The sequence below is a fragment of the Salvelinus alpinus genome, chromosome 2 (assembly GCF_045679555.1).
Source record: "Salvelinus alpinus chromosome 2, SLU_Salpinus.1, whole genome shotgun sequence".
In the NCBI taxonomy this organism is placed as follows: Eukaryota; Metazoa; Chordata; class Actinopteri; order Salmoniformes; family Salmonidae; genus Salvelinus; species Salvelinus alpinus.
The window spans coordinates 114,471,555-114,499,008 of record NC_092087.1 but is presented as its reverse complement, the minus strand read 5'-3'; the positions used below and the strand labels follow the sequence as shown (position 1 = coordinate 114,499,008).

The following is a 27,454-nucleotide window of genomic DNA, read 5'->3' as shown; positions in this document are numbered from 1 at the left end:
AAAACACCATCATGTTGGATATAAAACACCAGCATGTTGGACATTAAAAACACCAGCATTATTCCCATGCATAATAGAGTGTGTTTTTTAACCTTTATTTAACTAGGCAAGTCAGTTAAGAACAAATTCTTATTTACAATGAAGGCCCACCAGAAGGCAAAAGCCCTCCTGCGGGGACGGGGACTAGGATTAAAAATGAATAAAAATATAGGATAAAACACACATCACGACAAGAGAGACACCACACTACATAAAGAGACCTAAGACAACAACATAGCAAGGCAGCAACACATGACAACACAACATGGCAGCAGCACAACATGGTAGCAGCACAAAACATGGTACAAACATTATTGGGCACAGACAACAGCACAAAGGTAGAGACAGCAATACATCACACGAAGCAGCCTCAACTGTCAGTAAGAGTGTCCATGATTGAGTCTTTGAATGAAGATATAAAACTGTCCAGTTTTACTGTTTTCTGCAGCTCGTTCCAGTTGCTAGACATTGAATTGACGTCTGTGTCTCTGTTGAAGGTTGTAGGTCTTCCAGCAGGACAACAACCCTAAACTCAAATCAAATCTGGAGTGTTCTGTTCTGGAGTGGCCAGCGAAGAGTCCTGGAGCCTCATGTATCAATATTGTGTAGAAACTATTATATATATATATATATTCCAAATACTACTTTCGAATGGAATTTAGAATGTTTGTAGGCATAGAAAAGGTGTGATTTGTCAAACAACCCTACGAGTGTCACAGCACACTGGTAGGAGATAACCATTAATAAAATACAAATTGTTCTGAGCTTCAGTGCTACTGCACCACCTTGGCTATTTGCATTTCGAAATGCCCCTAATTAACCATATATGGTCAAAATCATCCCTTTGATAAAGCCCACGGGGGAAATATACAACACCGTACCATGAAATATGACACAATCAACAACAAAAAAAGTGATGAAAAAATAAAACTTTTCAGAGACTGAAATAGAGGTGCTCGTGTCAAAGTTTGAGTACAACTTGAGGACAGCTTTAATTTGTCTCCGTTGTGGCTTAACCAATAAGAACACAGAGAGATTAACCAATAAGAACACAGAGAGATTAACCAGTAAGAACACAGAGAGATTAACCAGTAAGAACACAGAGAGAGGACTATTATAACTCAAGTTGCTTTAGCAAGAAGGTAAATATACGTTGAATGAGTAGACAACACTCCCCAATAAGCCATCCACCCTCAACAGCTTCCTCCTGTAAAGGGTATAGGCAACACACTGCTGTTCTGCAGAACTGAATGAGTCGTGAGTCGTGGCCACACATTCAGCAGCATCTTCTGCTCATATTTCTTCTGCTCACATATCTCATAAGTCAAAGAAACCCCTCTTTGACTTCAACCTGTTGTGTGATGTCGTATATGGCAGTGTGGCAAAATGTTCCAACAGAGCAGATCAGACATCTCTCCTTCCATTTCAAATGTATTATCTCTTTGTCTTTTAACAGTATTTACACAATGGATTACCTTTCACACGTGCCTCTAATGTAACAAATTACTGGACTTTATACAGATTGTAATCGTTAGAAATACATTGATGCGGTCAAATTATATATAGCCTGTCAAGATATGGAAATACAATGAAAACTAAAAATATTTTCCTTATTACTCTCACAATGTCAGACAGACGTTCTGGATCATACAAGACAAGGCTCCTGTTTCTATGAGCTGTTCTAGCAGGCTACTTACTTATATAATAATTTACATTTTGCAAATAATATAATGAACAACATCATAGGGTTGACATTTTGCATCCAATCAATCGAGGCTCATAAGAAAAATATATATACATATTTTAAAATATTTTATCTGATTTTAGACATGATCAGGTCTCCAGATAAAAAACAAAAGCAAAAGTAAAGTTTTTTTTTAATGATTTCATATAAACAATACGATTTCATTTGGCATGAACAAAAACACAAATTCTCAGTCAAAAACATAAGTCAGAACACAGCCTCTCTATTCTCTGATGTGATTTCAGGTCCTCTGACTGGGAAAATGTCTTTCCACAATGAGAGCAGTGGTATGTCTTCTCCTCCTGTGTATGTATCCTCTGATGTGATTTCAGGTTCCCCAACTGAGTAAAACTCTTTCCACAGTGGGAGCATTGGTAGGGCTTTTCTCCTGTGTGTGTCCTCTCATGCTTTGTCAGGCCTTCTAACCACCTAAAACTCTTTCCACAGTGGGAACAGTGGTAGGACTTTTCTCCTGTGTGTATTCTCTCATGTGACTTCAGGCTTCCTAACCAGGTAAAAGTAATTCCACAGTGGGAGCAGCGGTAAGGCTTCTCTCCAGAGTGTATTCTCTTATGTATTTTCAGGCTCCCTAACTGACTAAAACTGTTTCCACACTGGGGACATTGGAAAGGCTTTTCTCCTGTGTGTGTCCTCTCATGCTCTTTTAGGTTTCGTAACTTAGTAAAACTCTTTCCGCAGTGGGAGCAGTGATGTCGTTTGGCTGGTTTGGGCGTCTCTGGGTCTGGTTCCCCTGAAGGACTCTTCCTGCTGTCAGAGGGAGAGTCTGGTCTTTCTCCTGCCAAAGACAAACATATTATTTAGTTAAACAGAGGCCTGAATGAAACCTCCACATGATAAAACTGTCTTCCTATGAGGTTTAATCTAGACTAGACCCCCCCCCCCTACATTCCTCAATAACACAAGGTCAGTTTTCACAACATTACACCATTAAACGTAAACTTGGTGAGATTTAAAAATAAAATAAAAAATGATGTAGAGCTCCAAATCTAATCTTGTTCTCATGGGTGTCATGTTTTGGTCGAAAAATGTACTAAATGGTCATAAAATGTACATTTCGACCTCCAAGTTGAACCACAAAGATGGTTGGAGGTCCACACATCAGAGAATGTTGAACTTGAATGGGAATATCAGTTGTTTTAAATTATACTGTCAACCCTCCATAAGAAACCTGTTGGAAATCCTAAAAATTAAACAGAATAGAGAGGACCATTTAAGTTGACATTCAACGGTTGGACGGACCGGCGGCCATCTTTGTGGAAGTAATTAGAAGTTAAAATGTAAATTTCATTACAATTTCAATGATGTTGTCACGACTTCTACCGAAGGTAACTCCTCTCCCTGTTCGGGCGGCGCTCGGCGGTCGGTGTCGCCGGTTTACTAGCCGCCAACGGGTCCCTTTTTCCTTTTCTGTTTGTTTTGTCTGTGATCCTTTTCACACCTGGTTTCATTTGCGTTTATTTCTGTGTGGAAATAGGGCACCTGTTGCCTGCCTTAGTTCGTGCGGGATTAAGCTTGTGTGTATTTGCGCTCGATTATATGTGATGTTTGTTGTTTTCACTATTACGCACGTATATGTAAAGTGTCGGAACTGTGTTTGTTCCTCCGTGCGTTTGCACGAGTTTCTGAATATCGAGAGCGTAGTTTTTTGGATTTTCATCTGTGCCATTTTTGTATTGGTGGACTATATGATTAAACACGCTTCTCAGATATCTCTGCTCTCCTGCGCCTGACTCCTACACCTCTCACCGAGACGCACCTTATCACAGATGTACTGCAGTGGTCTGAAGCAGAGGTGCAAAGTACTTAAGTAAAAATACTTTAAAGTACTACGTAAGTACTTTTCCTTGACATCCAAAAGTACTCGTTACATTTTGAATGCTTAGCAGGACAGCAAAATGGTCAAATTCACACACTTTTCAAGAGAACATCCCTGATCATCCTTACTGCATCTGATCTGACAAATACATTGTTTGTAAATGACTCCTGAGTGTTGGAGTGCCCCTGGCTATCCGTAAAATAACAAAACAAGAACATTGTGCGGTCAGGTATGCTTAATATAAGGAATGTGAAATTATTAATACTTTTACTTTTTATACTTAAAATTATATTTTAGGGATTACATTTACATTTGATACTTAAGTATATATATATTTTTTTTAATGACTTTTACTCGAGTAGTATTTTACTCTGTGACTTTTACTCGAGTCATTTTCTATGAAGGTATCTGTACTTTGACTCTAGTTTGACAGTTGGGTACTTTTTCCACCACTGGTCTGAAGGGTCCATTCTATGAATTCTATGTGTATAATTGAAATGACACCCACCCTGTATTCAACCGATGGCAGGCGAGACTCAAAAACCTCAGATGATGTAGAGTAGGGTCTAAACTACAACATGTGCAAACAAGGAGTTTGCATGTTTTTAGATAATTGATGTTAAAAGGTTAAAAATGTAATAATAATAAAAAAAAAAAATGGATTATAAAACTATAAAATTATAAAACTGTTTAACAACCCTTTTTGTTTTTCAATGATATCAAACTCAACCGTTTGTCTATTCCAGTGATTAAAACATGGATGTCTCATGGTCTGGTGGGGAATAGAAAACGGGTCAACTTTGAACATTTAAAAAAAAAAAATGTAACCTTTATTTAACTAGGCAAGTCAGAACAAATTCTTATTTTTAATGAAGGCCTACCCGGGGAACAGTGGGTTAACTGCCTTGTTCAGGGGCAGAATGCCAGATTTTCACCTTGTCAGCTCGAGGATTCGATCTTGCAATCTTTTGGTTACTAGTCCAATGCTCTAACCACTAGGCTACCTGCCGCTACCTGCCGCCCCCCACAGCTCCTGAATGTTTTGCCATTCAGGTCCAAAAAGTCATTTTCTGACCACTTCTTCCATGGGCAAACATCTATGGACACACTATGGATTAATGACTAGATGTTGTCTGTATCATGTAGGGGTCAGAGGTCATGGGGTCTGACAGTATAATAACTAGATGATGTCTGTATCATGTAGGGTTCAGAGGTCATGGGGTCTGACAGTATAATGACTAGATGATGTCTGTATCATGTAGGGGTCAGAGGTCATGGGGTCTGACAGTATAATGACTAGATGTTGTCTGTATCATGTAGGGGTCAGAGGTCATGGGGTCTGACAGTATAATGACTAGATGATGTCTGTATCATGTAGGGGTCAGAGGTCATGGGGTCTGACAGTATAATGACTAGATGTTGTCTGTATCATGTAGGGGTCAGAGGTCATGGGGTCTGACAGTATAATGACTAGATGTTGTCTGTATCATGTAGGGGTCAGAGGTCATGGGGTCTGACAGTATAATGACTAGATGTTGTCTGTATCATGTAGGGGTCAGAGGTCATGGGGTCTGACAGTATAATGACTAGATGATGTCTGTATCATGTAGGGGTCAGAGGTCATGGGGTCTGACAGTATAATGACTAGATGTTGTCTGTATCATGTAGGGGTCAGAGGTCATGGGGTCTGACAGTATAATAACTAGATGATGTCTGTATCATGTAGGGTTCAGAGGTCATGGGGTCTGACAGTATAATGACTAGATGATGTCTGTATCATGTAGGGGTCAGAGGTCATGGGGTCTGACAGTATAATGACTAGATGTTGTCTGTATCATGTAGGGGTCAGAGGTCATGGGGTCTGACAGTATAATGACTAGATGATGTCTGTATCATGTAGGGGTCAGAGGTCATGGGGTCTGACAGTATAATGACTAGATGTTGTCTGTATCATGTAGGGGTCAGAGGTCATGGGGTCTGACAGTATAATGACTAGATGTTGTCTGTATCATGTAGGGGTCAGAGGTCATGGGGTCTGACAGTATAATGACTAGATGTTGTCTGTATCATGTAGGGGTCAGAGGTCATGGGGTCTGACAGTATAATGACTAGATGATGTCTGTATCATGTAGGGGTCAGAGGTCATGGGGTCTGACAGTATAATGACTAGATGTTGTCTGTATCATGTAGGGGTCAGAGGTCATGGGGTCTGACAGTATAATGACTAGATGTTGTCTGTATCATGTAGGGGTCAGAGGTCATGGGGTCTGACAGTATAATGACTAGATGTTGTCTGTATCATGTAGGGTTCAGAGGTCATGGGGTCTGACAGTATAATGACTAGATGTTGTCTGTATCATGTAGGGGTCAGAGGTCATGGGGTCTGACAGTATAATGACTAGATGTTGTCTGTATCATGTAGGGGTCAGAGGTCATGGGGTCTGACAGTATAATGACTAGATGTTGTCTGTATCATGTAGGGGTCAGAGGTCATGGGGTCTGACAGTATAATGACTAGATGTTGTCTGTATCATGTAGGGGTCAGAGGTCATGGGGTCTGACAGTATAATGACTAAATGTTGTCTGTATCATGTAGGGGTCAGAGGTCATGGGGTCTGACAGTATAATGACTAGATGTTGTCTGTATCATGTAGGGGTCAGAGGTCATAGGGTCTGACAGTATAATGACTAGATGATGTCTGTATCATGTAGGGGTCAGAGGTCATGGGGTCTGACAGTATAATGACTAGATGTTGTCTGTATCATGTAGGGGTCAGAGGTCATGGGGTCTGACAGTATAATGACTAGATGATGTCTGTATCATGTAGGGGTCAGAGGTCATGGGGTCTGACAGTATAATGACTAGATGTTGTCTGTATCATGTAGGGGTCAGAGGTCATGGGGTCTGACAGTATAATGACTAGATGTTGTCTGTATCATGTAGGGGTCAGAGGTCATGGGGTCTGACAGTATAATGACTAGATGTTGTCTGTATCATGTAGGGGTCAGAGGTCATGGGGTCTGACAGTATAATGACTAGATGATGTCTGTATCATGTAGGGGTCAGAGGTCATGGGGTCTGACAGTATAATGACTAGATGATGTCTGTATCATGTAGGGGTCAGAGGTCATGGGGTCTGACAGTATAATGACTAGATGTTGTCTGTATCATGTAGGGGTCAGAGGTCATGGGGTCTGACAGTATAATGACTAGATGTTGTCTGTATCATGTAGGGGTCAGAGGTCATGGGGTCTGACAGTATAATGACTAGATGTTGTCTGTATCATGTAGGGGTCAGAGGTCATGGGGTCTGACAGTATAATGACTAGATGATGTCTGTATCATGTAGGGGTCAGAGGTCATGGGGTCTGACAGTATAATGACTAGATGATGTCTGTATCATGTAGGGGTCAGAGGTCATGGGGTCTGACAGGAGGCATGTATAGGTCTAAAAAGGTCCTAAAATGGCCACTTTTATCAGGGTTTTCTCAAACATGGTTTGTGTTACAAATGTAAAAAACATACCGAACTTCCTCCAATGAGGTTTCTATGAGAGAATTGCCAAAACAATATATTCTGAGATACGAAAAATATTTTCGGGCCACGTTGGCATGGAATCTCCAGTGTAATACAATGTCATTTGAGTCATGATAAGAGCAAGTCCATTCTGTGAGACATTAAAGATGTGATTTTGCGTGTAAATCCATTGTTAAGGTTTTGTTGGTGACCTGCTCTTTGGTGGTATACACATCTTACAGTGTAGTTATCAATTCCTACATTAAATAATAACATATTCAAGCATCAACATTCAGTAGAACGCTGCTTTAAAACCACGCATCAGTTCATCAATAGTTTGTGCTCCTGTTTTTAAGACAGTACTTACTGGTCTTAATCAGATCTCCTGTCTCCTCCTCCTGTTCTTGTTCTTCCTTCTCCTCCTCCAATGTGACAGTCATCTCTTCCTCTTTCACTCCAAAAACTGCATCATCCTCTTCTTTTACTGTAACATCCTCCTCCTCTTTCATCCTGAACGCGTCTTCCTCTTCTTTCACTGTAACGTCTTTCTCTTCTTCGTTCACGGTAACAGCCTCACCATCTACTTCTTGTTTTACTGTAACAGCCTCCTCTTCCTCCTCCTCTTTCACGAGAACTTCTTTCTCCGTCCAGTAGATCTCTTCTGTAGCAGCAGGAGAGTAGCTTAGTGAACTCATGGTCGGGGATGTTGGATAGCTAGCTAGCGTTCGTTAGCCTAGTGATAGGCTAATTTATCAAGCCAGCTACCTAACAACGTATATATGAAATTAAATGGGGAAACTAGCTAGCTATAAGACATACGTATTTTTAAAACACAGGTGCAACTATACAACGACTATTTTGTCTAGAAAGGTGGTGAGGTGGCTGACTAGCTGCTGTTGTTGTTGTTGACGAAGAAACGTCCACTAGATTATACGTCACACTAGCAGTGTCGCATGAAAGACGCACATCGCCTTCTGCCGACTGGAGTGCGTCACGCTTTTGAGAGAAATGTTTATTTTATTTCCAGACAAAAAAAATCTATTTAAAAAAAAAATGTCTTTCATCAAATAATAATAAAATAATGTGCGGCAAGTAGCCTAACGGTTATAACGGTTATAGCGGTTTGAATACCAGAGTTGAACAGGAAAACATCTGAAAGATCAGTTGATGTGTCCTTGAGCAATGGCTGACCCTGTAACACAACACATTACACTGCACCTATCATACTACTATGGCTGACCCTGTAACACAACACATGACACTGCACCTATCATACTACTATGACTGACCCTGTAACACAACACATTACACTGCACCTATCATACTACTATGGCTGACCCTGTAACACAACACATTACACTGCACCTATCATACTACTATGGCTGACCCTGTAAAACAACACCTATCATACTACTATGTCTGACCCTGTAAAACAACACATTACACTGCACCTGTCATACTACTATGGCTGACCCTGTAACACAACACATTACACTGCACCTGTCATACTACTATGGCTGACCCTGTAAAACAACACCTATCATACTACAATGGCTGACCCTGTAACACAACACATTACACTGCACCTATCATACTACTATGGCTGACCCTGTAACACAACACATTACACTGCAACTATCATACTACTATGGCTGACCCTGTAACACAACACATTACACTGCAACTATCATACTACTATGGCTGACCCTGTAACACAACACATTACACTGCACCTATCATACTACTATGACTGACCCTGTAACACAACACATTACACTGCACCTATCATACTACTATGGCTGACCCTGTAAAACAACACCTATCATACTACTATGGCTGACCCTGTAACACAACACATTACACTGCACCTATCATACTACTATGGCTGACCCTGTAACACAACACATTACACTGCACCTATCATACTACTATGGCTGACCCTGTAACACAACACATTACACTGCACCTATCATACTACTATGGCTGACCCTGTAACACAACACATTACACTGCAACTATCATACTACTATGGCTGACCCTGTAACACAACACATTACACTGCACCTATCATACTACTATGACTGACCCTGTAAAACAACACCTATCATACTACTATGGCTGACCCTGTAACACAACACATTACACTGCAACTATCATACTACTATGGCTGACCCTGTAAAACAACACCTATCATAATACTATGGCTGACCCTGTAACACAACACCTATCATACTACTATGGCTGACCCTGTAAAACAACACCTATCATAATACTATGGCTGACCCTATAACACAACACCTATCATACTACTATGGCTGACCCTGTAACACAACACCTATCATACTACTATGACTGACCCTGTAAAACAACACCTATCATAATACTATGGCTGACCCTGTAACACAACACCTATCATAATACTATGGCTGACCCTGTAACACAACACCTATCATACTACTATGGCTGACCCTGTAACACAACACAACACATTACACTGCACCTATCATACTACTATGGCTGACCCTGTAACACAACACATTACACTGCAACTATCATACTACTATGGCTGACCCTGTAACACAACACATTACACTGCACCTATCATACTACTATGGTTGACCCTGTAACACAACACCTATCATACTACTATGGCTGACCCTGTAAAACAACACCTATCATAATACTATGGCTGACCCTGTAACACAACACCTATCATACTACTATGGTTGACCCTGTAACACAACACCTATCATACTACTATGGCTGACCCTGTAAAACAACACCTATCATAATACTATGGCTGACCCTGTAACACAACACCTATCATACTACTATGGCTGACCCTGTAACACAACACCTATCATACTACTATGGCTGACCCTGTAACACAACACCTATCATACTACTATGGCTGACCCTGTAACACAACACCTATCATACTACTATGGCTGACCCTGTAAAACAACACCTATCATACTACTATGGCTGACCCTGTAAAACAACACCTATCATAATACTATGGCTGACCCTGTAACACAACACCTATCATACTACTATGGCTGACCCTGTAACACAACACCTATCATACTACTATGGCTGACCCTGTAACACAACACCTATCATACTACTATGGCTGACCCTGTAACACAACACCTATCATACTACTATGGCTGACCCTGTAACACAACACCTATCATACTACTATGGCTGACCCTGTAAAACAACACCTATCATACTACTATGGCTGACCCTGTAACACAACACCTATCATACTACTATGGCTGACCCTGTAAAACAACACATTACACTGCACCTATCATACTACTATGGCTGACCCTGTAACACAACACCTATCATACTACTATGACTGACCCTGTAAAACAACACCTATCATACTACTATGGCTGACCCTGTAAAACAACACCTATCATACTACTATGGCTGACCCTGTAAAACAACACCTATCATACTACTATGGCTGACCCTGTAAAACAACACCTATCATACTACTATGGCTGACCCTGTAAAACAACACCTATCATACTACTATGGCTGACCCTGTAAAACACCACCTATCATACTACTATGGCTGACCCTGTAAAACACCACCTATCATACTACTATGGCTGACCCTGTAAAACAACACCTATCATACTACTATGGCTGACCCTGTAAAACACCACCTATCATACTACTATGACTGACCCTGTAACACAACACCTATCATACTACTATGACTGACCCTGTAAAACACCACCTATCATACTACTATGACTGACCCTGTAACACAACACCTATCATACTACTATGGCTGACCCTGTAACACAACACCTATCATACTACTATGACTGACCCTGTAAAACAACACCTATCATACTACTATGACTGACCCTGTAAAACAACACCTATCATACTACTATGGCTGACCCTGTAAAACAACACCTATCATACTACTATGGCTGACCCTGTAAAACAACACCTATCATACTACTATGGCTGACCCTGTAAAACAACACCTATCATACTACTATGGCTGACCCTGTAAAACAACACCTATCATACTACTATGGCTGACCCTGTAAAACAACACCTATCATACTACTATGGCTGACCCTGTAAAACAACACCTATCATACTACTATGGCTGACCCTGTAAAACAACACCTATCATACTACTATGGCTGACCCTGTAACACAACACCTATCATAATACTATGTTCTCTGTAGTGCTGTAGTGCAGAGGGTTCTCTGTAGTGTTGTGGTGCAGAGGGTTCTCTGTAGTGCTGTGGTGCAGAGGGTTCTCTGTAGTGCTGTGGTGCAGAGGGTTCTCTGTAGTGCTGTGGTGCAGAGGGTTCTCTGTAGTGCTGTAGTGCAGAGGGTTCTCTGTAATGCTGTGGTGCAGAGGGGTTCTCTGTAGTGCTGTAGTGCAGAGGGTTCTCTGTAGTGCTGTGGTGCAGAGGGGTTCTCTGTAGTGCTGTAGTGCAGAGGGTTCTCTGTAGTGCTGTGGTGCAGAGGGTTCTCTGTAGTGCTGTGGTGCAGAGGGTTCTCTGTAGTGCTGTAGTGCAGAGGGTTCTCTGTAGTGCTGTGGTGCAGAGGGTTCTCTGTAGTGCTGTGGTGCAGAGGGGTTCTCTGTAGTGCTGTAGTGCAGAGGGTTCTCTGTAGTGCTGTGGTGCAGAGGGGTTCTCTGTAGTGTTGTGGTGCAGAGGGTTCTCTGTCGTGCTGTGGTGCAGAGCGTTCTCTGTAGTGCTGTGGTGCAGAGGGTTCTCTGTAGTGCTGTGGTGCAGAGGGTTCTCTGTAGTGCTGTGGTGCAGAGGGGTTCTCTGTAGTGCTGTGGTGCAGAGGGTTCTCTGTAGTGTTGTGGTGCAGAGGGTTCTCTGTAGTGTTGTGGTGCAGAGGGTTCTCTGTAGTGTTGTGGTGCAGAGGGGTTCTCTGTAGTGCTGTAGTGCAGAGCGTTCTCTGTAGTGTTGTGGTGCAGAGGGTTCTCTGTAGTGTTGTGGTGCAGAGGGGTTCTCTGTAGTGTTGTGGTGCAGAGGGTTCTCTGTAGTGCTGTGGTGCAGAGGGTTCTCTGTAGTGCTGTGGTGCAGAGGGTTCTCTGTAGTGTTGTGGTGCAGAGGGTTCTCTGTAGTGTTGTGGTGCAGAGGGTTCTCTGTAGTGTTGTGGTGCAGAGGGTTCTCTGTAGTGCTGTGGTGCAGAGGGTTCTCTGTAGTGCTGTGGTGCAGAGGGTTCTCTGTAGTGTTGTGGTGCAGAGGGTTCTCTGTAGTGCTGTGGTGCAGAGGGTTCTCTGTAGTGCTGTAGTGCAGAGGGTTCTCTGTAGTGCTGTAGTGCAGAGGGTTCTCTGTAGTGCTGTAGTGCAGAGGGTTCTCTGTAGTGCTGTGGTGCAGAGGGTTCTCTGTAGTGCTGTGGTGCAGAGGGTTCTCTGTAGTGCTGTGGTGCAGAGGGTTCTCTGTAGTGCTGTGGTGCAGAGGGTTCTCTGTAGTGCTGTGGTGCAGAGGGTTCTCTGTAGTGTTGTGGTGCAGAGGGTTCTCTGTAGTGCTGTGGTGCAGAGGGTTCTCTGTAGTGCTGTGGTGCAGAGGGTTCTCTGTAGTGCTGTGGTGCAGAGGGTTCTCTGTAGTGCTGTGGTGCAGAGGGTTCTCTGTAGTGCTGTGGTGCAGAGGGTTCTCTGTAGTGTTGTGGTGCAGAGGGTTCTCTGTAGTGCTGTGGTGCAGAGGGTTCTCTGTAGTGCTGTGGTGCAGAGGGTTCTCTGTAGTGCTGTGGTGCAGAGGGGTTCTCTGTAGTGCTGTGGTGCAGAGGGTTCTCTGTAGTGCTGTGGTGCAGAGGGTTCTCTGTAGTGCTGTGGTGCAGAGGGTTCTCTGTAGTGCTGTGGTGCAGAGGGTTCTCTGTAGTGCTGTGGTGCAGAGGGTTCTCTGTAGTGCTGTGGTGCAGAGGGTTCTCTGTAGTGCTGTGGTGCAGAGGGTTCTCTGTAGTGCTGTGGTGCAGAGGGTTCTCTGTAGTGCTGTGGTGCAGAGGGTTCTCTGTAGTGCTGTGGTGCAGAGGGTTCTCTGTAGTGCTGTGGTGCAGAGGGTTCTCTGTATTGCTGTAGTGCAGAGGGTTCTCTGTAATGCTGTGGTGCAGAGGGGTTCTCTGTAGTGCTGTAGTGCAGAGGGTTCTCTGTAGTGCTGTGGTGCAGAGGGGTTCTCTGTAGTGCTGTAGTGCAGAGGGTTCTCTGTAGTGCTGTGGTGCAGAGGGTTCTCTGTAGTGCTGTGGTGCAGAGGGTTCTCTGTAGTGCTGTAGTGCAGAGGGTTCTCTGTAGTGCTGTGGTGCAGAGGGTTCTCTGTAGTGCTGTGGTGCAGAGGGGTTCTCTGTAGTGCTGTAGTGCAGAGGGTTCTCTGTAGTGCTGTGGTGCAGAGGGGTTCTCTGTAGTGTTGTGGTGCAGAGGGTTCTCTGTCGTGCTGTGGTGCAGAGCGTTCTCTGTAGTGCTGTGGTGCAGAGGGTTCTCTGTAGTGCTGTGGTGCAGAGGGTTCTCTGTAGTGCTGTGGTGCAGAGGGGTTCTCTGTAGTGCTGTGGTGCAGAGGGTTCTCTGTAGTGTTGTGGTGCAGAGGGTTCTCTGTAGTGTTGTGGTGCAGAGGGTTCTCTGTAGTGTTGTGGTGCAGAGGGGTTCTCTGTAGTGCTGTAGTGCAGAGGGTTCTCTGTAGTGTTGTGGTGCAGAGGGTTCTCTGTAGTGCTGTGGTGCAGAGGGGTTCTCTGTAGTGCTGTGGTGCAGAGGGTTCTCTGTAGTGTTGTGGTGGAGAGGGTTCTCTGTAGTGCTGTGGTGCAGAGGGGTTCTCTCTAGTGTTGTGGTGCAGAGGGTTCTCTGTAGTGTTGTGGTGCAGAGGGTTCTCTGTAATTGTTGTGGTGCAGAGGGTTCTCTGTAGTGCTGTGGTGCAGAGGGTTCTCTGTAGTGCTGTGGTGCAGAGGGGTTCTCTCTAGTGTTGTGGTGCAGAGGGGTTCTCTGTAGTGTTGTGGTGCAGAGGGGTTCTCTGTAGTGTTGTGGTGCAGAGGGTTCTCTGTAGTGTTGTGGTGCAGAGGGTTCTCTGTAGTGTTGTGGTGCAGAGGGGTTCTCTCTAGTGTTTGCATGTTTTTAGATAATTGATGTTAAAAGGTTAAAAATGTAATAATTTTTTTTTAAATTGGGAGGGGGGGGGGATTATAAAACAGTTTAACAACTCTTTTTGTTTTTCAATGATATCAAACTCAACCGTTTCTCTATTCCAGTGATTAAAACATGGATGTCTCATGGTCTGGTGGGGAATAGAAAACGGGTCAACTTTGAACATTTAAAGGGAGTGCTCCTAATCTCAGTTTCTTACCTGTATAAAAGATACCTGTCCACAGAAGCAATCAATCAATCAGATTCCAAACTCTCCACCATGGCCAAGACCAAAGAGCTCTCCAAGGATGTCAGGGACAAGATTGTAGACCTACACAAGGCTGGAATGGGCTACAAGACCATCGCCAAGCAGCTTGGTGAGAAGGTGACAACAGTTTCTGTGATTATTCGCAAATGGAAGAAACACAAAAGAACTGTCAATCTCCCTCAGCCTGGGGCTCCATGCAAGATCTCACCTCGTGGAGTTGCAATGATCATGAGAACGGTGAGGAATCAGCCCAGAACTACACAGGAGGATCTTGTCAATGATCTCAAGGCAGCTGGGACCATAGTCATCAAGAAAACAATTGGTAACACACTATGCCGTGAAGGACTGAAATCCTGCAGCGCCCGCAAGGTCCCCCTGCTCAAGAAAGCACATATACATGCCCGTCTGAAGTTTGCCAATGAACATCTGAATGATTCAGAGGACAACTGGGTGAACGTGTTGTGGTCAGATGAGACCAAAATGGAGTTCTTTGGCATCAACCCAACTTGCCGTGTTTGGAGGAGGAGGAATGCTGCCTATGACCCCAAGAAACCATCCCCACCGTCAAACATGGAGGTGGAAACATTATGCTTTGGGGGTGTTTTTCTGCTAAAGGGACAGGACAACTTCACCGCATCAAAGGGACGATGGACGGGGCCATGTACCGTCAAATCTTGGGTGAAAACCTCCTTCCCTCAGCCAGGGTATTGAAAATGGGTCGTGGATGGGTATTCCAGCATGACAATGACCCAAAACACACGGCCAAGGCAACAAAGGAGTGGCTCAAGAAGAAGCACATTAAGGTCCTGGAGTGGCCTAGCCAGTCTCCAGACCTTAATCCCATAGAAAATCTGTGGAGGGAGCTGAAGGTTCGAGTTGCCAAACGTCAGCCTCGAAACCTTAATGACTTGAAGAAGATCTGCAAAGAGGAGTGGGACAAAATCCCTCCTGAGATGTGTGCAAACCTGGTGGCCAACTACAAGAAACGTCTGACCTCTGTGATTGCCAACAAGGGTTTTGCCACCAAGTACTAAGTCATGTTTTGCAGAGGGGTCAAATACTTATTTCCCTCATTAAAATGCAAATCAATTCATAACATTTTTGACATGCGTTTTTCTGGATTTTTTTGTTGATATTCTGTCTCTCACTCTTCAAATAAACCTACCATTAAAATTATAGACTGATCATTTCTTTTTCAGTGGGCAAACGTACAAAATCAGCAGGGGATCAAATACTTTTTCCCCTCACTGTATTGTGCTCTAACATATAGAGTCTAGATTATCTTGGAGTCATTGTACTCCTTATAGTGTGCTCTAATATATAGAGTCTAGATTATCTTGGAGTCATTATACTCCTTATAGTGTGCTCTAATATATAGAGTCTAGATTATCTTGGAGTCATTATACTCCTTATAGTGTGCTCTAATATATAGAGTCTAGATTATCTTGGAGTCATTATACTCCTTATAGTGTGCTCTAATATATAGAGTCTAGATTCTGAGATCTATTTTTATATATACATTTTTGACAATCTCAAAAGTAGCCTTTCTGATCCAGCTCATTTTTAGACATATATCATTTTTAACGATATAGCATCATCCTCTTCAAACAATTCACATGGATTCTTGGTACTTTTTAATGATATGACCCGTTTTATAAATTGAAATGGAAAACTTGTATTTTTTGACATCTTTTACTGAGGTCTCAGTTTAATACGTTCTGGATGTAGCCTAGCCCTGTTGTAGATATAGAGGATGTAGCCTAGCCCTGTTGTAGATATAGAGGATGTAGCCTAGCCCTGTTGTAGATATAGAGGATGTAGCCTAGCCCTGTTGTAGATATAGAGGTTGTAGCCTAGCCCTGTGTCCATAGATGTTTGCCCATGGAAGAAGTGGTTAGAAAATGACTTTTTGGACCTGAATGGCAAAACATTCAGGAGATGTGGGGGGCGGCAGGTAGCGGCAGGTAGCCTAGTGGTTAGAGCATTGGACTAGTAACCAAAAGATTGCAAGATCGAATCCTCGAGCTGACAAGGTGAAAATCTGTCGTTCTGCGCCTGAACAAGGCAGTTAACCCACTGTTCCCCGGGTAGGCCTTCATTAAAAATAAGAATTTGTTCTGACTTGCCTAGTTAAATAAACATGCTCTCTCTCTCCATCTGTCACTCATCTGCAGATATGTTTTGATGTGCGAGGATGCCAACCCCCAGTCCCATCATCGACACCTCAGCTGCTTTTAAGATAACCTTTGGGCCGACTAGAGACACTGCTATGTAATTGTGATGAACTGAGACAATATTTAGGTAGCACTGTGATTCATTAATCATGTGCTGCCTTCCCTGCTCCTATGTGCTTACCTCTTTCCCTTTCTGTCTTTTACACCTCTCTCTCCACCTCCTCTTTCTTCCTCTGTTTTTATAATGCACAACAGATGTGCATTGAAGTACAGATTGAACTTGTATTTATAACACTTGGATAATGAGCTTTTCAATCAAGCTTTTCACATTCTCTACTGGTTGAAATGAAGTGTAATGTGATGAAATACTCCACCTATCCTGTGTTTTACCAGATCAATGCAGATGAAGGGCATTAGATGTTGAGATGAACCGGTGTTAAGAGTATTTACATGATGCATAGGAAGTGTAGTGTTCTGTTTTTTAAATTGTATTTCTGTATATATGAATTAACTAGTTAAATCCTGTTTCTAGTTTATTAGTTACAATGTGTAACCATTGATGTCCCAGGACCAAGATTGGTAAACACTGTTGAAGTGTATAATTGTAATACATACATGCAGACACAGTGTCATTCAAAGACTGGAATTTGATACTCCTGGTATTGGATATGACTGAAAAATAATCTCAAAGACATTCATACCTAAACTGCACCTTTATTTGCCAAGGTACAGTACATGATCAGTGAATATATTAAATGTACAGGCTACAATGTGGGGATCTCATGCATGGTAATAACTACATGTATATACGACTTGCATCCTTGGCACAACATGATATTATATTCTACTCAATCCATAGGCTTCATTAATGTCATTCAGGCTGTGTTGAAGTTGATACAACTGGCTATGATAGCTGAGGTTCATAGCTAGGTTCTGAACTAATATGTATACCAAACGTTTGGGTCCATACACAGATCGGCTAGATAGCTAGCTACACATCCATGGGCATAGAGGGATTTTAATCATCAGGAGTTGTTTCAGGAGTCCCTAAAACAACCAGAATTACAATTTCATACTCATGTCACAACACCCATAAAGCTAGTCAGCTATCTGGCTAATGTTAGCTGGGTCAGCTAGCTGGCTAATGTTAGCTAGTCAGCTAGCTGGCTAATGTTAGCTAGTCAGCTAGCTGGCTAATGTTAGCTAGTCAGCTAGCTGGCTAAATCGCGATTTTCATAAATTAACTTTATGATAAAAAAATGCATAATCGTTTGTCTATACATGTCTATACATGAACTAACATTCCTGACAACTGTACATGTTTTTTGCATGATTAGTTATGACGTTATAATCCCTTACAGTTGCTTCCATCCTACAGTTCTGTGTAGGGGTACCCCTCTCTCCTAGTATTTCTGTCCGCCATCTTTAATCCAGTTCAGTTCTGTGTAGGGGTTCCCCTCTCTCCTAGTATTTATGTCCGCCATCTTTGATTCAGTTCAGTTCTGTGTAGGGGTACCCCTCTCTCCTAGGATTTCTGTCCGCCATCTTTGATTCAGTTCAGTTCTGTGTAGGGTTCCCCTCTCTCCTAGTATTTCTGTCCGCCATCTTTGCTGAAGAAAGTCTAACAGTCACTAGCGAGCAGCAGCCCCCCCCGGTCCTAGTGCCGTCCCGGTAAGATGTTTTCGATGCGATGGAACGGTTGACGAAATAAGAAATCACAGAAAAAATATATTGACTGATATTGATTTATTTAGGGGGGGCTAATTAATATTTTAGGACTAGCTAATTCCCTGAATCCTACCCTTTAATTTTTTGTCTGAAAATTAAATTTACATTTTACTCAACTGCGTTGCCCACTCCAGTCAGCAGATTGCGGTCTGCGACTTTAAGGCAATGCTGCTACTGTGACGTATAATCTAGTGGACGGAACGCTTCTTTCAACAGCAGCAACAGACAGTCAGCCACCTCGGTAGCTTGCTAGCCAAAATAGACGAACCAATAAAGCTCTTTAGACGCTTTAGTGTATATTTGCCACTGTATTTTAAAACCACTTCTGTCGCCTAGTTAGTTATCCGTTTTAATTTCATATTTACGGTATTGTTTTTATTATTCATCTAGCGGGCTGGTTAAGTTAGCATTAGCCTAGCTAGCTAACATCTTCAACCATGAGGTCACTAAGCTACTCTCTTGTTAATGAAGAGAAGGTCTGCTGGACGGAGAAAGAAGCTCTCGTCAAAGAGGAGAAGGAAGAGAAGGATATCACAGTAAAACAAGAAGTAGAGGGTGAGGCTGTTACAGTGAAAGAAGAAGAGGAAGACGCGTTCAGATTGAAAGAGGAAGAGGATGTTACAGTAAAAGAAGAGGAGGAAGAGAAAGAGGAGGATGTAGTTTTTGGAGTGAAAGAGGAGGATGGGGAGATGACTGTCACATTGGAAGAAGAGGAGGAGGAAACTGAATATCTGGGCTCGGTTTCCCAAATGCATCTTAAGGCATCCAATGGTTCTAACGATGAACGGGCCCTGATTAACACAAGTAAGTACTACTTTAAAAACAGAGGCACAAACTCTGCAGTTGTTGAACTGTTTTATTTTAGTTGTTGAACTGTTTTATTTTTTTTATTTAACCAGGTGGCTATGATGTCATAATGATAGTTTAACATGGTGACCATGATGTCATAATGATAGTTTAACCAGGTGGCCATGGTGTCAAAAGTTAAGACTTTTTGTATTTAACCAGGTAGGCCAGTTGAGAACAAGTTCTCATTTACAACTGCGACCTGGCCAAGATAAAGCAAAGCAGTGTGACACAGACAACAACAATAGAGTTACACATGGAATAACATGGAATAAACAATAAACAAGCCAATAACACAATAAACAAGTCAATGACACAGTAGAAAAAAAGAAAGTCTATATATAGTGTGTGCAAAAGGCATGAGGTAGGCAATGAATAGTCCATAGTAGCGAAGAATTACAATTTAGCAGATTAACACTGGAGTGATAAATGAGCAGATGATGATGTGCAAGTAGAGATACTGGTGTGCAAAAGAGCAGAAAAGTACATGTACAGCTGCAGCGATCGGTTAGCTGCTCAGATAGCTGATGTTTAAAGTTGGTGAGGGAAATATAAGTCTCCAGCTTCAGCGATTTTTGAAATTCGCTCCAATCACTGGAAGGATGTGTGGTGTTAAAGGGGAAATCTGCAATTACCACATCCATATTTTGATTTTTAAATGATTTATTTATAGCCATTGATTCTTGAAGAATATAACACATGCCTCATGAGCTTAGTTCAACTGTTGTACCCCATCAGAACACCAAATAAGCTTTTTTACTTCAATGTATAGAAACAATGTAAATCAACACTGTAAAGCCTCAAAACATAGTTAAAACTATAATGTTGATATCATGGATGGTCAGTCCTTGTATCCATCGGTCTGTCTATGAATTTGAAAGTAGTTACATTTCTCCAGCCCCATCCATCATCTTATTAGCAAAATAGTGGTGGAATTACCGCTTTTTATTGGTTGATTGATTGTTGTGTGGCTTTTTTAAAGGGACAACTTAGTATTTAAACAGCAACAAAATGGCTGCCCAGAGACTTGGTTTGGTAAACAGCTGAGGGATGGGGGCTGGAGAAATGTAACCACTCTCAAATTCATAGAGAAAGCTATTGTATCAACCGTAATCCAACACCTAGCGACCTCGTCAAAAAGTTCAGACATCTTGGCGTAACAGTTTTAAGGTGTTGGCTTGACAGTCGCTGGACCCATGTTTGAGTTCAGCTCAGGGCAACCCCCTGAATTCACTACACTATGAATACAAGAACTGGCCATCCATGAGGTCAAAATTATAGTTTAACCAGGTTTCTAGGATATATACACTGCTCAAAAAAATAAAGGGAACACTTAAACAACACAATGTAACTCCAAGTCAATCACACTTCTGTGAAATCAAATTGTCCACTTAGGAAGCAACACTGATTGACAATAAGTTTCACATGCTGTTGTGCAAATGGAATAGACAAAAGGTGGAAATTATAGGCAATTAGCAAGACACTAGAACCACAAGTATTTCACTACACCCCCAATAACATCTGCTAAACACGTGTATGTGACCAATAAAATGTGATTTGATTTCGATTTTCAATAAACGTCCTATTTATCAAAGGTGCTTTTGGCTGGGGTCAAAATGACTCCAAAGGATTTGAATTTGTTAAAAGTCCATATTGATACAGAAACACTAAACCATGATTTAGATTTAATAAGAACAAGTTGATTGACAAAGTCATGAAAAATTGGAGGAATTGAATAACCCACATTTTGGCTATGATCAAAGATATGCCTCTGGGGTCAAAATGATCCATGTCAGAAGTATGGTTCAATGCAAATGTGTAGTGGGTGTAAAGTTTGTTTTAAATTCTCACTCATTAAAAACGAATCAATCAACACATGCTTCTCTTTGAACGACATAATATAATATTAAACTTCTATGAAATAAATGAAAAATAAACTTTTGGTTCCTCAACTGCGTTGCCCACTCCAGTCAGCAGATGGCGATGTGCGTCTTTCAGGTTCAGGCGATGCTGCCAGTGTGACGTATAATCTAGTAGACGGGACGCTCCTTCAACAACAACAGCTAGTCAGACACCTCCGTAGCTTTCTCGCAAACATAGCTACAACATTCACGCTCTTTACACTGTTTTGGTGTATATTAGTCGCTGTGGATTAAACACACTTCTGTCGTATGTACTTGTTGGCCCATTCAATTATATATTTACGTTGTTTGTCAGCTAGCTGGTTTGCTAAGTTAGCTTAGAACTAAGCTAGTCGCTAATGCTAGCTAGCTAACATCTCCGACCATGAGTTCACTAAGCTACTCTCCTCCTGATAAAGAAGAGGAGATCTGCTGGACGCAGAAAGAAGTTCTCGTTAAAGAGGAAGAGAAAGATGTTACACTACAAAATCAAGTAGAGGGTGAGGATGTTACCGTGAAGGAAGAAGAGAAAGACGTTACGGTGAAAGAAGAGGAAGACGCATTCAGAGTGAAAGAGGAGGAGGATGTTACAGTAAAAGAAAAGGAGAAAGATGAGGATGCAGTTTTTGGTGTGAAAGAGGAGGAGGGGAAGATTACTGTCACATTGAAGGAGGAGGAAGAGGAGGTTGGAGATCTGTTTAACACCAGTAAGTACCGTCTCTGCAGTCGTTGAACCAATATGCAGTAAAGGGGCTCCGCCTTCTGGATTGAGTTATTCAAGATTCATTCTTAATGCAGGGTGAAGCATTGCTTATTGTGGTCTGTTAACTGCCCTCTGAGGTGTACAATTCACTTCCAGTGAACTGATCTCTAGTCAAAAGTGGTTCCCTCAGTAGGTCATCTTAAAGATACAACTATAGATAGATAGATGCACCTTACTGGCAACTCCACTTACCAAAATTTTAAGAAACACAGCCATGTCTATATATTTTGCATTGTAATTTGCAATGAATTATGTATTGTATTATGTAGAAGGGTGGCCTTGCTCGAGCCTTGGCTTGTGCGAGCCGGAACGGCTAATAGGTCATCTTCTGTTTCTGAAGCGTGAGGAAGACTCAGGGGTTTTATGTAATGTTATGTACACTACCGTTCAAAGTTTGGGGACACTTAGAAATGTCCTTGTTTTTTAAAGAAAAGCACATTTATTGATCAGAAATACAGTGTAGACATTGTTAATGTTGTAAGTGACTATTACGAGTCTTATAGCAAATGGTCTGAATACTTATGTAAATAAGGTATTTCTGTTTATTACCTGTTTTCACTTTGTCATTATGGGCTATTGATGACATCCCTCTGAAACAAGATATTCTAACCATCAGAAAAACTTCTTCCTTAGCCTACTCCTCCCGCTGCTGCTGGCCTTCGTAAATTCTGATGTTATGCTCCTATAGTTTCTGGTAATAGGCTACACCAGCAGTCGTTATGCTCCTATAGTTTCTGGTAATAGTCTACACCAGCAGTCGTTATGCTCCTATAGTTTCTGGTAATAGTCTACACCAGCAGTCGTTATGCTCCTATAGTTTCTGGTAATAGGCTACACCAGCAGTCGTTATGCTCCTATAGTTTCTGGTAATAGACTACACCAGCAGTCGTTATGCTCCTATAGTTTCTGGTAATAGGCTACACCAGCAGTCGTTATGCTCCTCTAGTTTCTGGTAATAGGCTACACCAGCAGTCAGCAACCTTTTCCATTTGGAGTGCCAAGTTATCTGACCGTTTCTACTGATCTGGTGCCAGTTGTGATTTTCATATTCACATTTTATTGGAACAGTTTCATTTAATTTATAATAGTAATAATAATTATAATAGTCTTTGTATCTCAACATCATTCTCTGTGGTTAATCTACATTCTATTTAAATTAAATTGTAAAGAAACATTTTTATTGACATTGCTAAGTTTAAAAAAAAAAACTACATAAAGCCAGTTTTTAAAATTATGAAATGCACTCGAACTATGTATCATTTAGTGTCTCTTTATGTTACGATTTAAGTCCAAACTGTAACTAGGCCACTCAGGAACATTCAATGTCATCTTGGTAAGCTCCTCCAGTGTAGATTTGGCCTTGTGGTTAAGGTTATTGTCCTGTTAGTACAGTTTTTTGTATTCAGATATCTGAAAATGCACTCTACCTACGTAACATTTTGTGGCTCCTTATGTTACGCTGGGAAAACAGTTTTCGCGGGCACAGAAATCCTAAATAATTTCAGAGTTGGCTAAACCCAATGGTTCTAACCGAGAGTTACCTTAACTTTATTGACAACACCCAAATGGATACTGTCATGAACGCGGTTCTTCAATAATTACACATCATTCTTAATACCGTAGCTTTTTAGTTAGTCACATGTTCAACTATCATCAGCTGATCCAGGAAATCATTTTCTGAATGACAGTCACATGACAAACATCACAACATGCAACCACAACCAAAGTGCTTCTTCATTCATTACTCTGGTAAAGACAGTTATGCCGTGCTCCACGTTGGATCCAACATCCCTAACAAATTGATGTTTATAATGTTATTGTCTGCTTGATTTACAGTAGGGTCTCGTTAGTCTGTTTGGACACGGAGATACTTTGCTCATAATGTGTAGAGAACTGTTCCTTGATGGATAGGCTGTTGTACGACACACAGAGCTATTTTCCTTTATTTGTTGTTAGGTGAAGTTATGGGCGAATTTGGCAAACAGTGTACAAACCCTCATTGTCAGGCTGATGGAAAAGCTAGACAAAAAGCATTTTACTGGTTGAAGGTTTTTTTTAAGTACAAAGCGGTTGATTTGCGATGATGACACAAACATATTTTAAGCAGGACATTCAAACGAGCCTTACAATTATAATCCAAAGTAGTGTGAAATGCACTCATAAGCAACCTGGAAATGGAGGTTACTCCCCTGAGTTTTCCCCCAATCACATTCAGAATACTTTGTGAAAAACTAAAATCTTTGCTCACCATTTTCGCTCCAGGCAGATATACTACATACAATTTTATTAAACACAGAAAGGGGCCTATATTGGAGACCAAAGTCGTCTGGCACACTGCTTAGAGTTTCAACAACATGAATAACTTATTTCAAATCTACACGCTTAGATGTTACTACTAATGTGAAAACAAGACAATATATGACTGTTCTTGCTCATTTTAAGACAAATTTCAAATAATCATTACATTCATTACAGACGTCAATTGTTGTACAACATCATGGCTACGCTGTTGGCATCACTTTTTACAGTGGATTTCCGCTGTTGTGGGCCTTTAACCATCTGTCTGACTTTGTTGTTCACACAGGAGAGAGACGGGACTACCGTGGGTCCTCTGGGGAGCCTCAACAACCTCATGATGCTGACAAGGCAGAGAAGAGTTTCTCCACATCAGAACACCTCAAGAAACACCAGCAGAGATCCACAGGGAAGAAACCTCACTGCTGCTCTGACTGTGGGAAGAGATTCACCTCCTCAGCAGGCATTAAAATTCATCAGAAAATCCACACAGTAGAGAAACCTTATAGCTGTCAATGTGGGAAGAGTTTTACTCATTCAACCAGCCTGATATCACACCAGAGAACACACACAGGAGAGAAACCATATAGCTGTAATGAATGTGGGAAGAGTTTTATTCACCTAAGCAGCTTGATGTCACACCAGAGAACACACACAGGAGAGAAATCTTATAGCTGTGGTCAATGTGGGAAGAGTTTTGATACATCTAGCCATCTTATTGTACACCAGAGAATACACACAGGAGAGAAACCTTATAGCTGTGGTCAATGTGGGAAGAGTTTTGGTCAATCTAGCACTCTGACTCTTCACCAGAGAATACACACAGGAGAGAAATCTTATAGCTGTGGTCAATGTGGGAAGAGTTTTAATACATCTGCCCAACTGACTCTACACCAGAGAACACACACAGGAGAGAAACCATATAGCTGTAATGAATGTGGGAAGAGTTTTATTCACCTAAGCAGCTTGATGTCACACCAGAGAACACACACAGGAGAGAAATCTTATAGCTGTGGTCAATGTGGGAAGAGTTTTGATACATCTAGCCATCTTATTGTACACCAGAGAATACACACAGGAGAGAAACCTTATAGCTGTGGTCAATGTGGGAAGAGTTTTGGTCAATCTAGCACTCTGACTCTTCACCAGAGAATACACACAGGAGAGAAATCTTATAGCTGTGGTCAATGTGGGAAGAGTTTTACTACATCTGCCCAACTGACTCTACACCAGAGAACACACACAGGAGAGAAACCTTATAGCTGTGATCAATGTGGGAAGAGTTTTACTACATCTGCCCAACTGACTCTACACCAGAGAACACACACAGGAGAGAAACCTTATAGCTGTGATCAATGTGGGAAGAGCTTTGCTGTATCTAGCACTCTGACTCTACACCAGATAATACACACAGGAGAGAAACCTTATAGCTGTGATCAATGTGGGAAGAGTTTTGTTACATCTGGCAATCTGAAGATACACCAGAGAACACACACAGGGGAGAAACCTTTTAGCTGTACTCAATGTGGTAAGAGTTTTACTCAGCTAAGCAACCTGATATCACACCAGAGAACACACACAGGAGAGAAACCATATAGCTGTGGTCAATGTGGGAAGAGTTTTGGTCAATCGAGCACTCTGACTCTACACAAGAGAATACACACAGGAGAGAAATCTTATAGCTGTACTCAATGTGGTAAGAGTTTTACTCAGCTAAGCAACCTGATATCACACCAGAGAACACACACAGGAGAGAAACCATATAGCTGTAATGAATGTGGGAAGAGTTTTATTCACCTAAGCAGCTTGATGTCACACCAGAGAACACACACAGGAGAGAAATCTTATAGCTGTGGTCAATGTGGGAAGAGTTTTGATACATCTAGCCATCTTATTGTACACCAGAGAATACACACAGGAGAGAAACCTTATAGCTGTGGTCAATGTGGGAAGAGTTTTGGTCAATCTAGCACTCTGATTCTACACCAGAGAATACACACAGGAGAGAAATCTTATAGCTGTGGTCAATGTGGGAAGAGTTTTATTACATCTGCCCAACTGACTCTCCACCAGAGAACACACACAGGAGAGAAACCTTATAGCTGTGATCAATGTGGGAAGAGTTTTACTACATCTGCCCAACTGACTCTACACCAGAGAACACACACAGGAGAGAAACCTTATAGCTGTGATCAATGTGGGAAGAGTTTTGCTGCATCTAGCACTCTGACTCTACACCAGAGAATACACACAGGAGAGAAATCTTATAGCTGTGATCAATGTGGAAAGAGTTTTGGTCGATCTGGCCAGCTGACATCACACCAGAGAATACACACAGGAGATAAATCTTATAGCTGTGGTCAATGTGGAAAGAGTTTTGGTCGATCTGGCCAGCTGACATCACACCAGAGAATACACACAGGAGATAAATCTTATACCTGTGGTCAATGTGGGAAGAGTTTTACTACATCTAGCATTCTGACTGTACACCAGAGAACACACACAGGAGATAAACCTTATACCTGTGGTCAATGTGGGAAGAGTTTTACTACATCTAGCTCTCTGACTGTACACCAGAGAATACACACGGGAGAGAAACCTCATAGCTGTGATCAATGTGGGAAGAGGTACACTGATAAAAGATCTCTGATTAAACATCAGAAAATACATGGAGTTGTTTCATGATATCAATGAATTAATGTCACAATGTGGAATGTTTTAACATTGTAGTGGGAGTATTTTAATGATGTCACAATGTAGAATGTTTTAACATTGTAGTAGGAGTATTTAAATGATGTCACAATATAGAATGTTTTAACATTGTAGTAGGAGTATTTAAATGATGTCACAATGTAGAACCCTAAATGTTTGTCCCCTGTTCTATTGATTTGAATGCAACACTTCAAAATGTAGCGATCTATTTTCTACTAATTGTCCTCTAATCAGGGATGTACACATTATTCCCATATTCTGTGTGGTTTTTGAGCTTTTAGTTTTAACAGGACGCGTAACCTCATCTCCCATCTGTCACACAAATAATTTTGACATGATATCGATGAGTGATGACAAACAAGGGTTGTGTTCCTTTGTTTAGCGACCCCTACATTTAAATGCATCACCCCAAAATGTAGCTGACTGTTTTCTGCAGGTTGTCCTCTAACCAGTGAGGTAAAATATATCTCCCATTTCCATGTGTTTTAGTTGTGTTAGTTTCAACAGCACCTACAACCTGATGTC

General features: G+C 41.7%; 2 protein-coding genes across 3 annotated transcripts in view; one reads left to right on the top strand and one right to left on the bottom strand.

Moving 5' to 3' along the window:
* Positions 1-27,454, top strand: part of LOC139548220 (zinc finger protein 850-like) — a 132,805-nt gene that overhangs the window by 74,841 nt on the left and 30,510 nt on the right. The window contains exon 1 of one of the 2 annotated variants that reach the window (XM_071357770.1): positions 24,721-26,255. The exons of the other annotated variant lie outside the window; for it this stretch is intronic. Within the exon in view, the coding sequence (XP_071213871.1) occupies positions 24,851-26,255 (1,405 nt within the window). The 5' untranslated portion in view covers positions 24,721-24,850. Of the gene's footprint in view, positions 1-24,720; positions 26,256-27,454 lie in introns of those variants that run through there. 2 annotated transcript variants of the gene reach the window in all.
* Positions 77-8,125, bottom strand: LOC139549589 (zinc finger protein 239-like). Its single transcript, XM_071360236.1, has 2 exons — positions 7,505-8,125; positions 77-2,579 (listed from the first exon to the last, which is right to left on the bottom strand). Exons 1-2 carry the CDS (start codon positions 7,830-7,832, stop codon positions 1,978-1,980), a joined length of 930 nt encoding a protein of 309 aa, XP_071216337.1. The 5' UTR covers positions 7,833-8,125; the 3' UTR covers positions 77-1,977.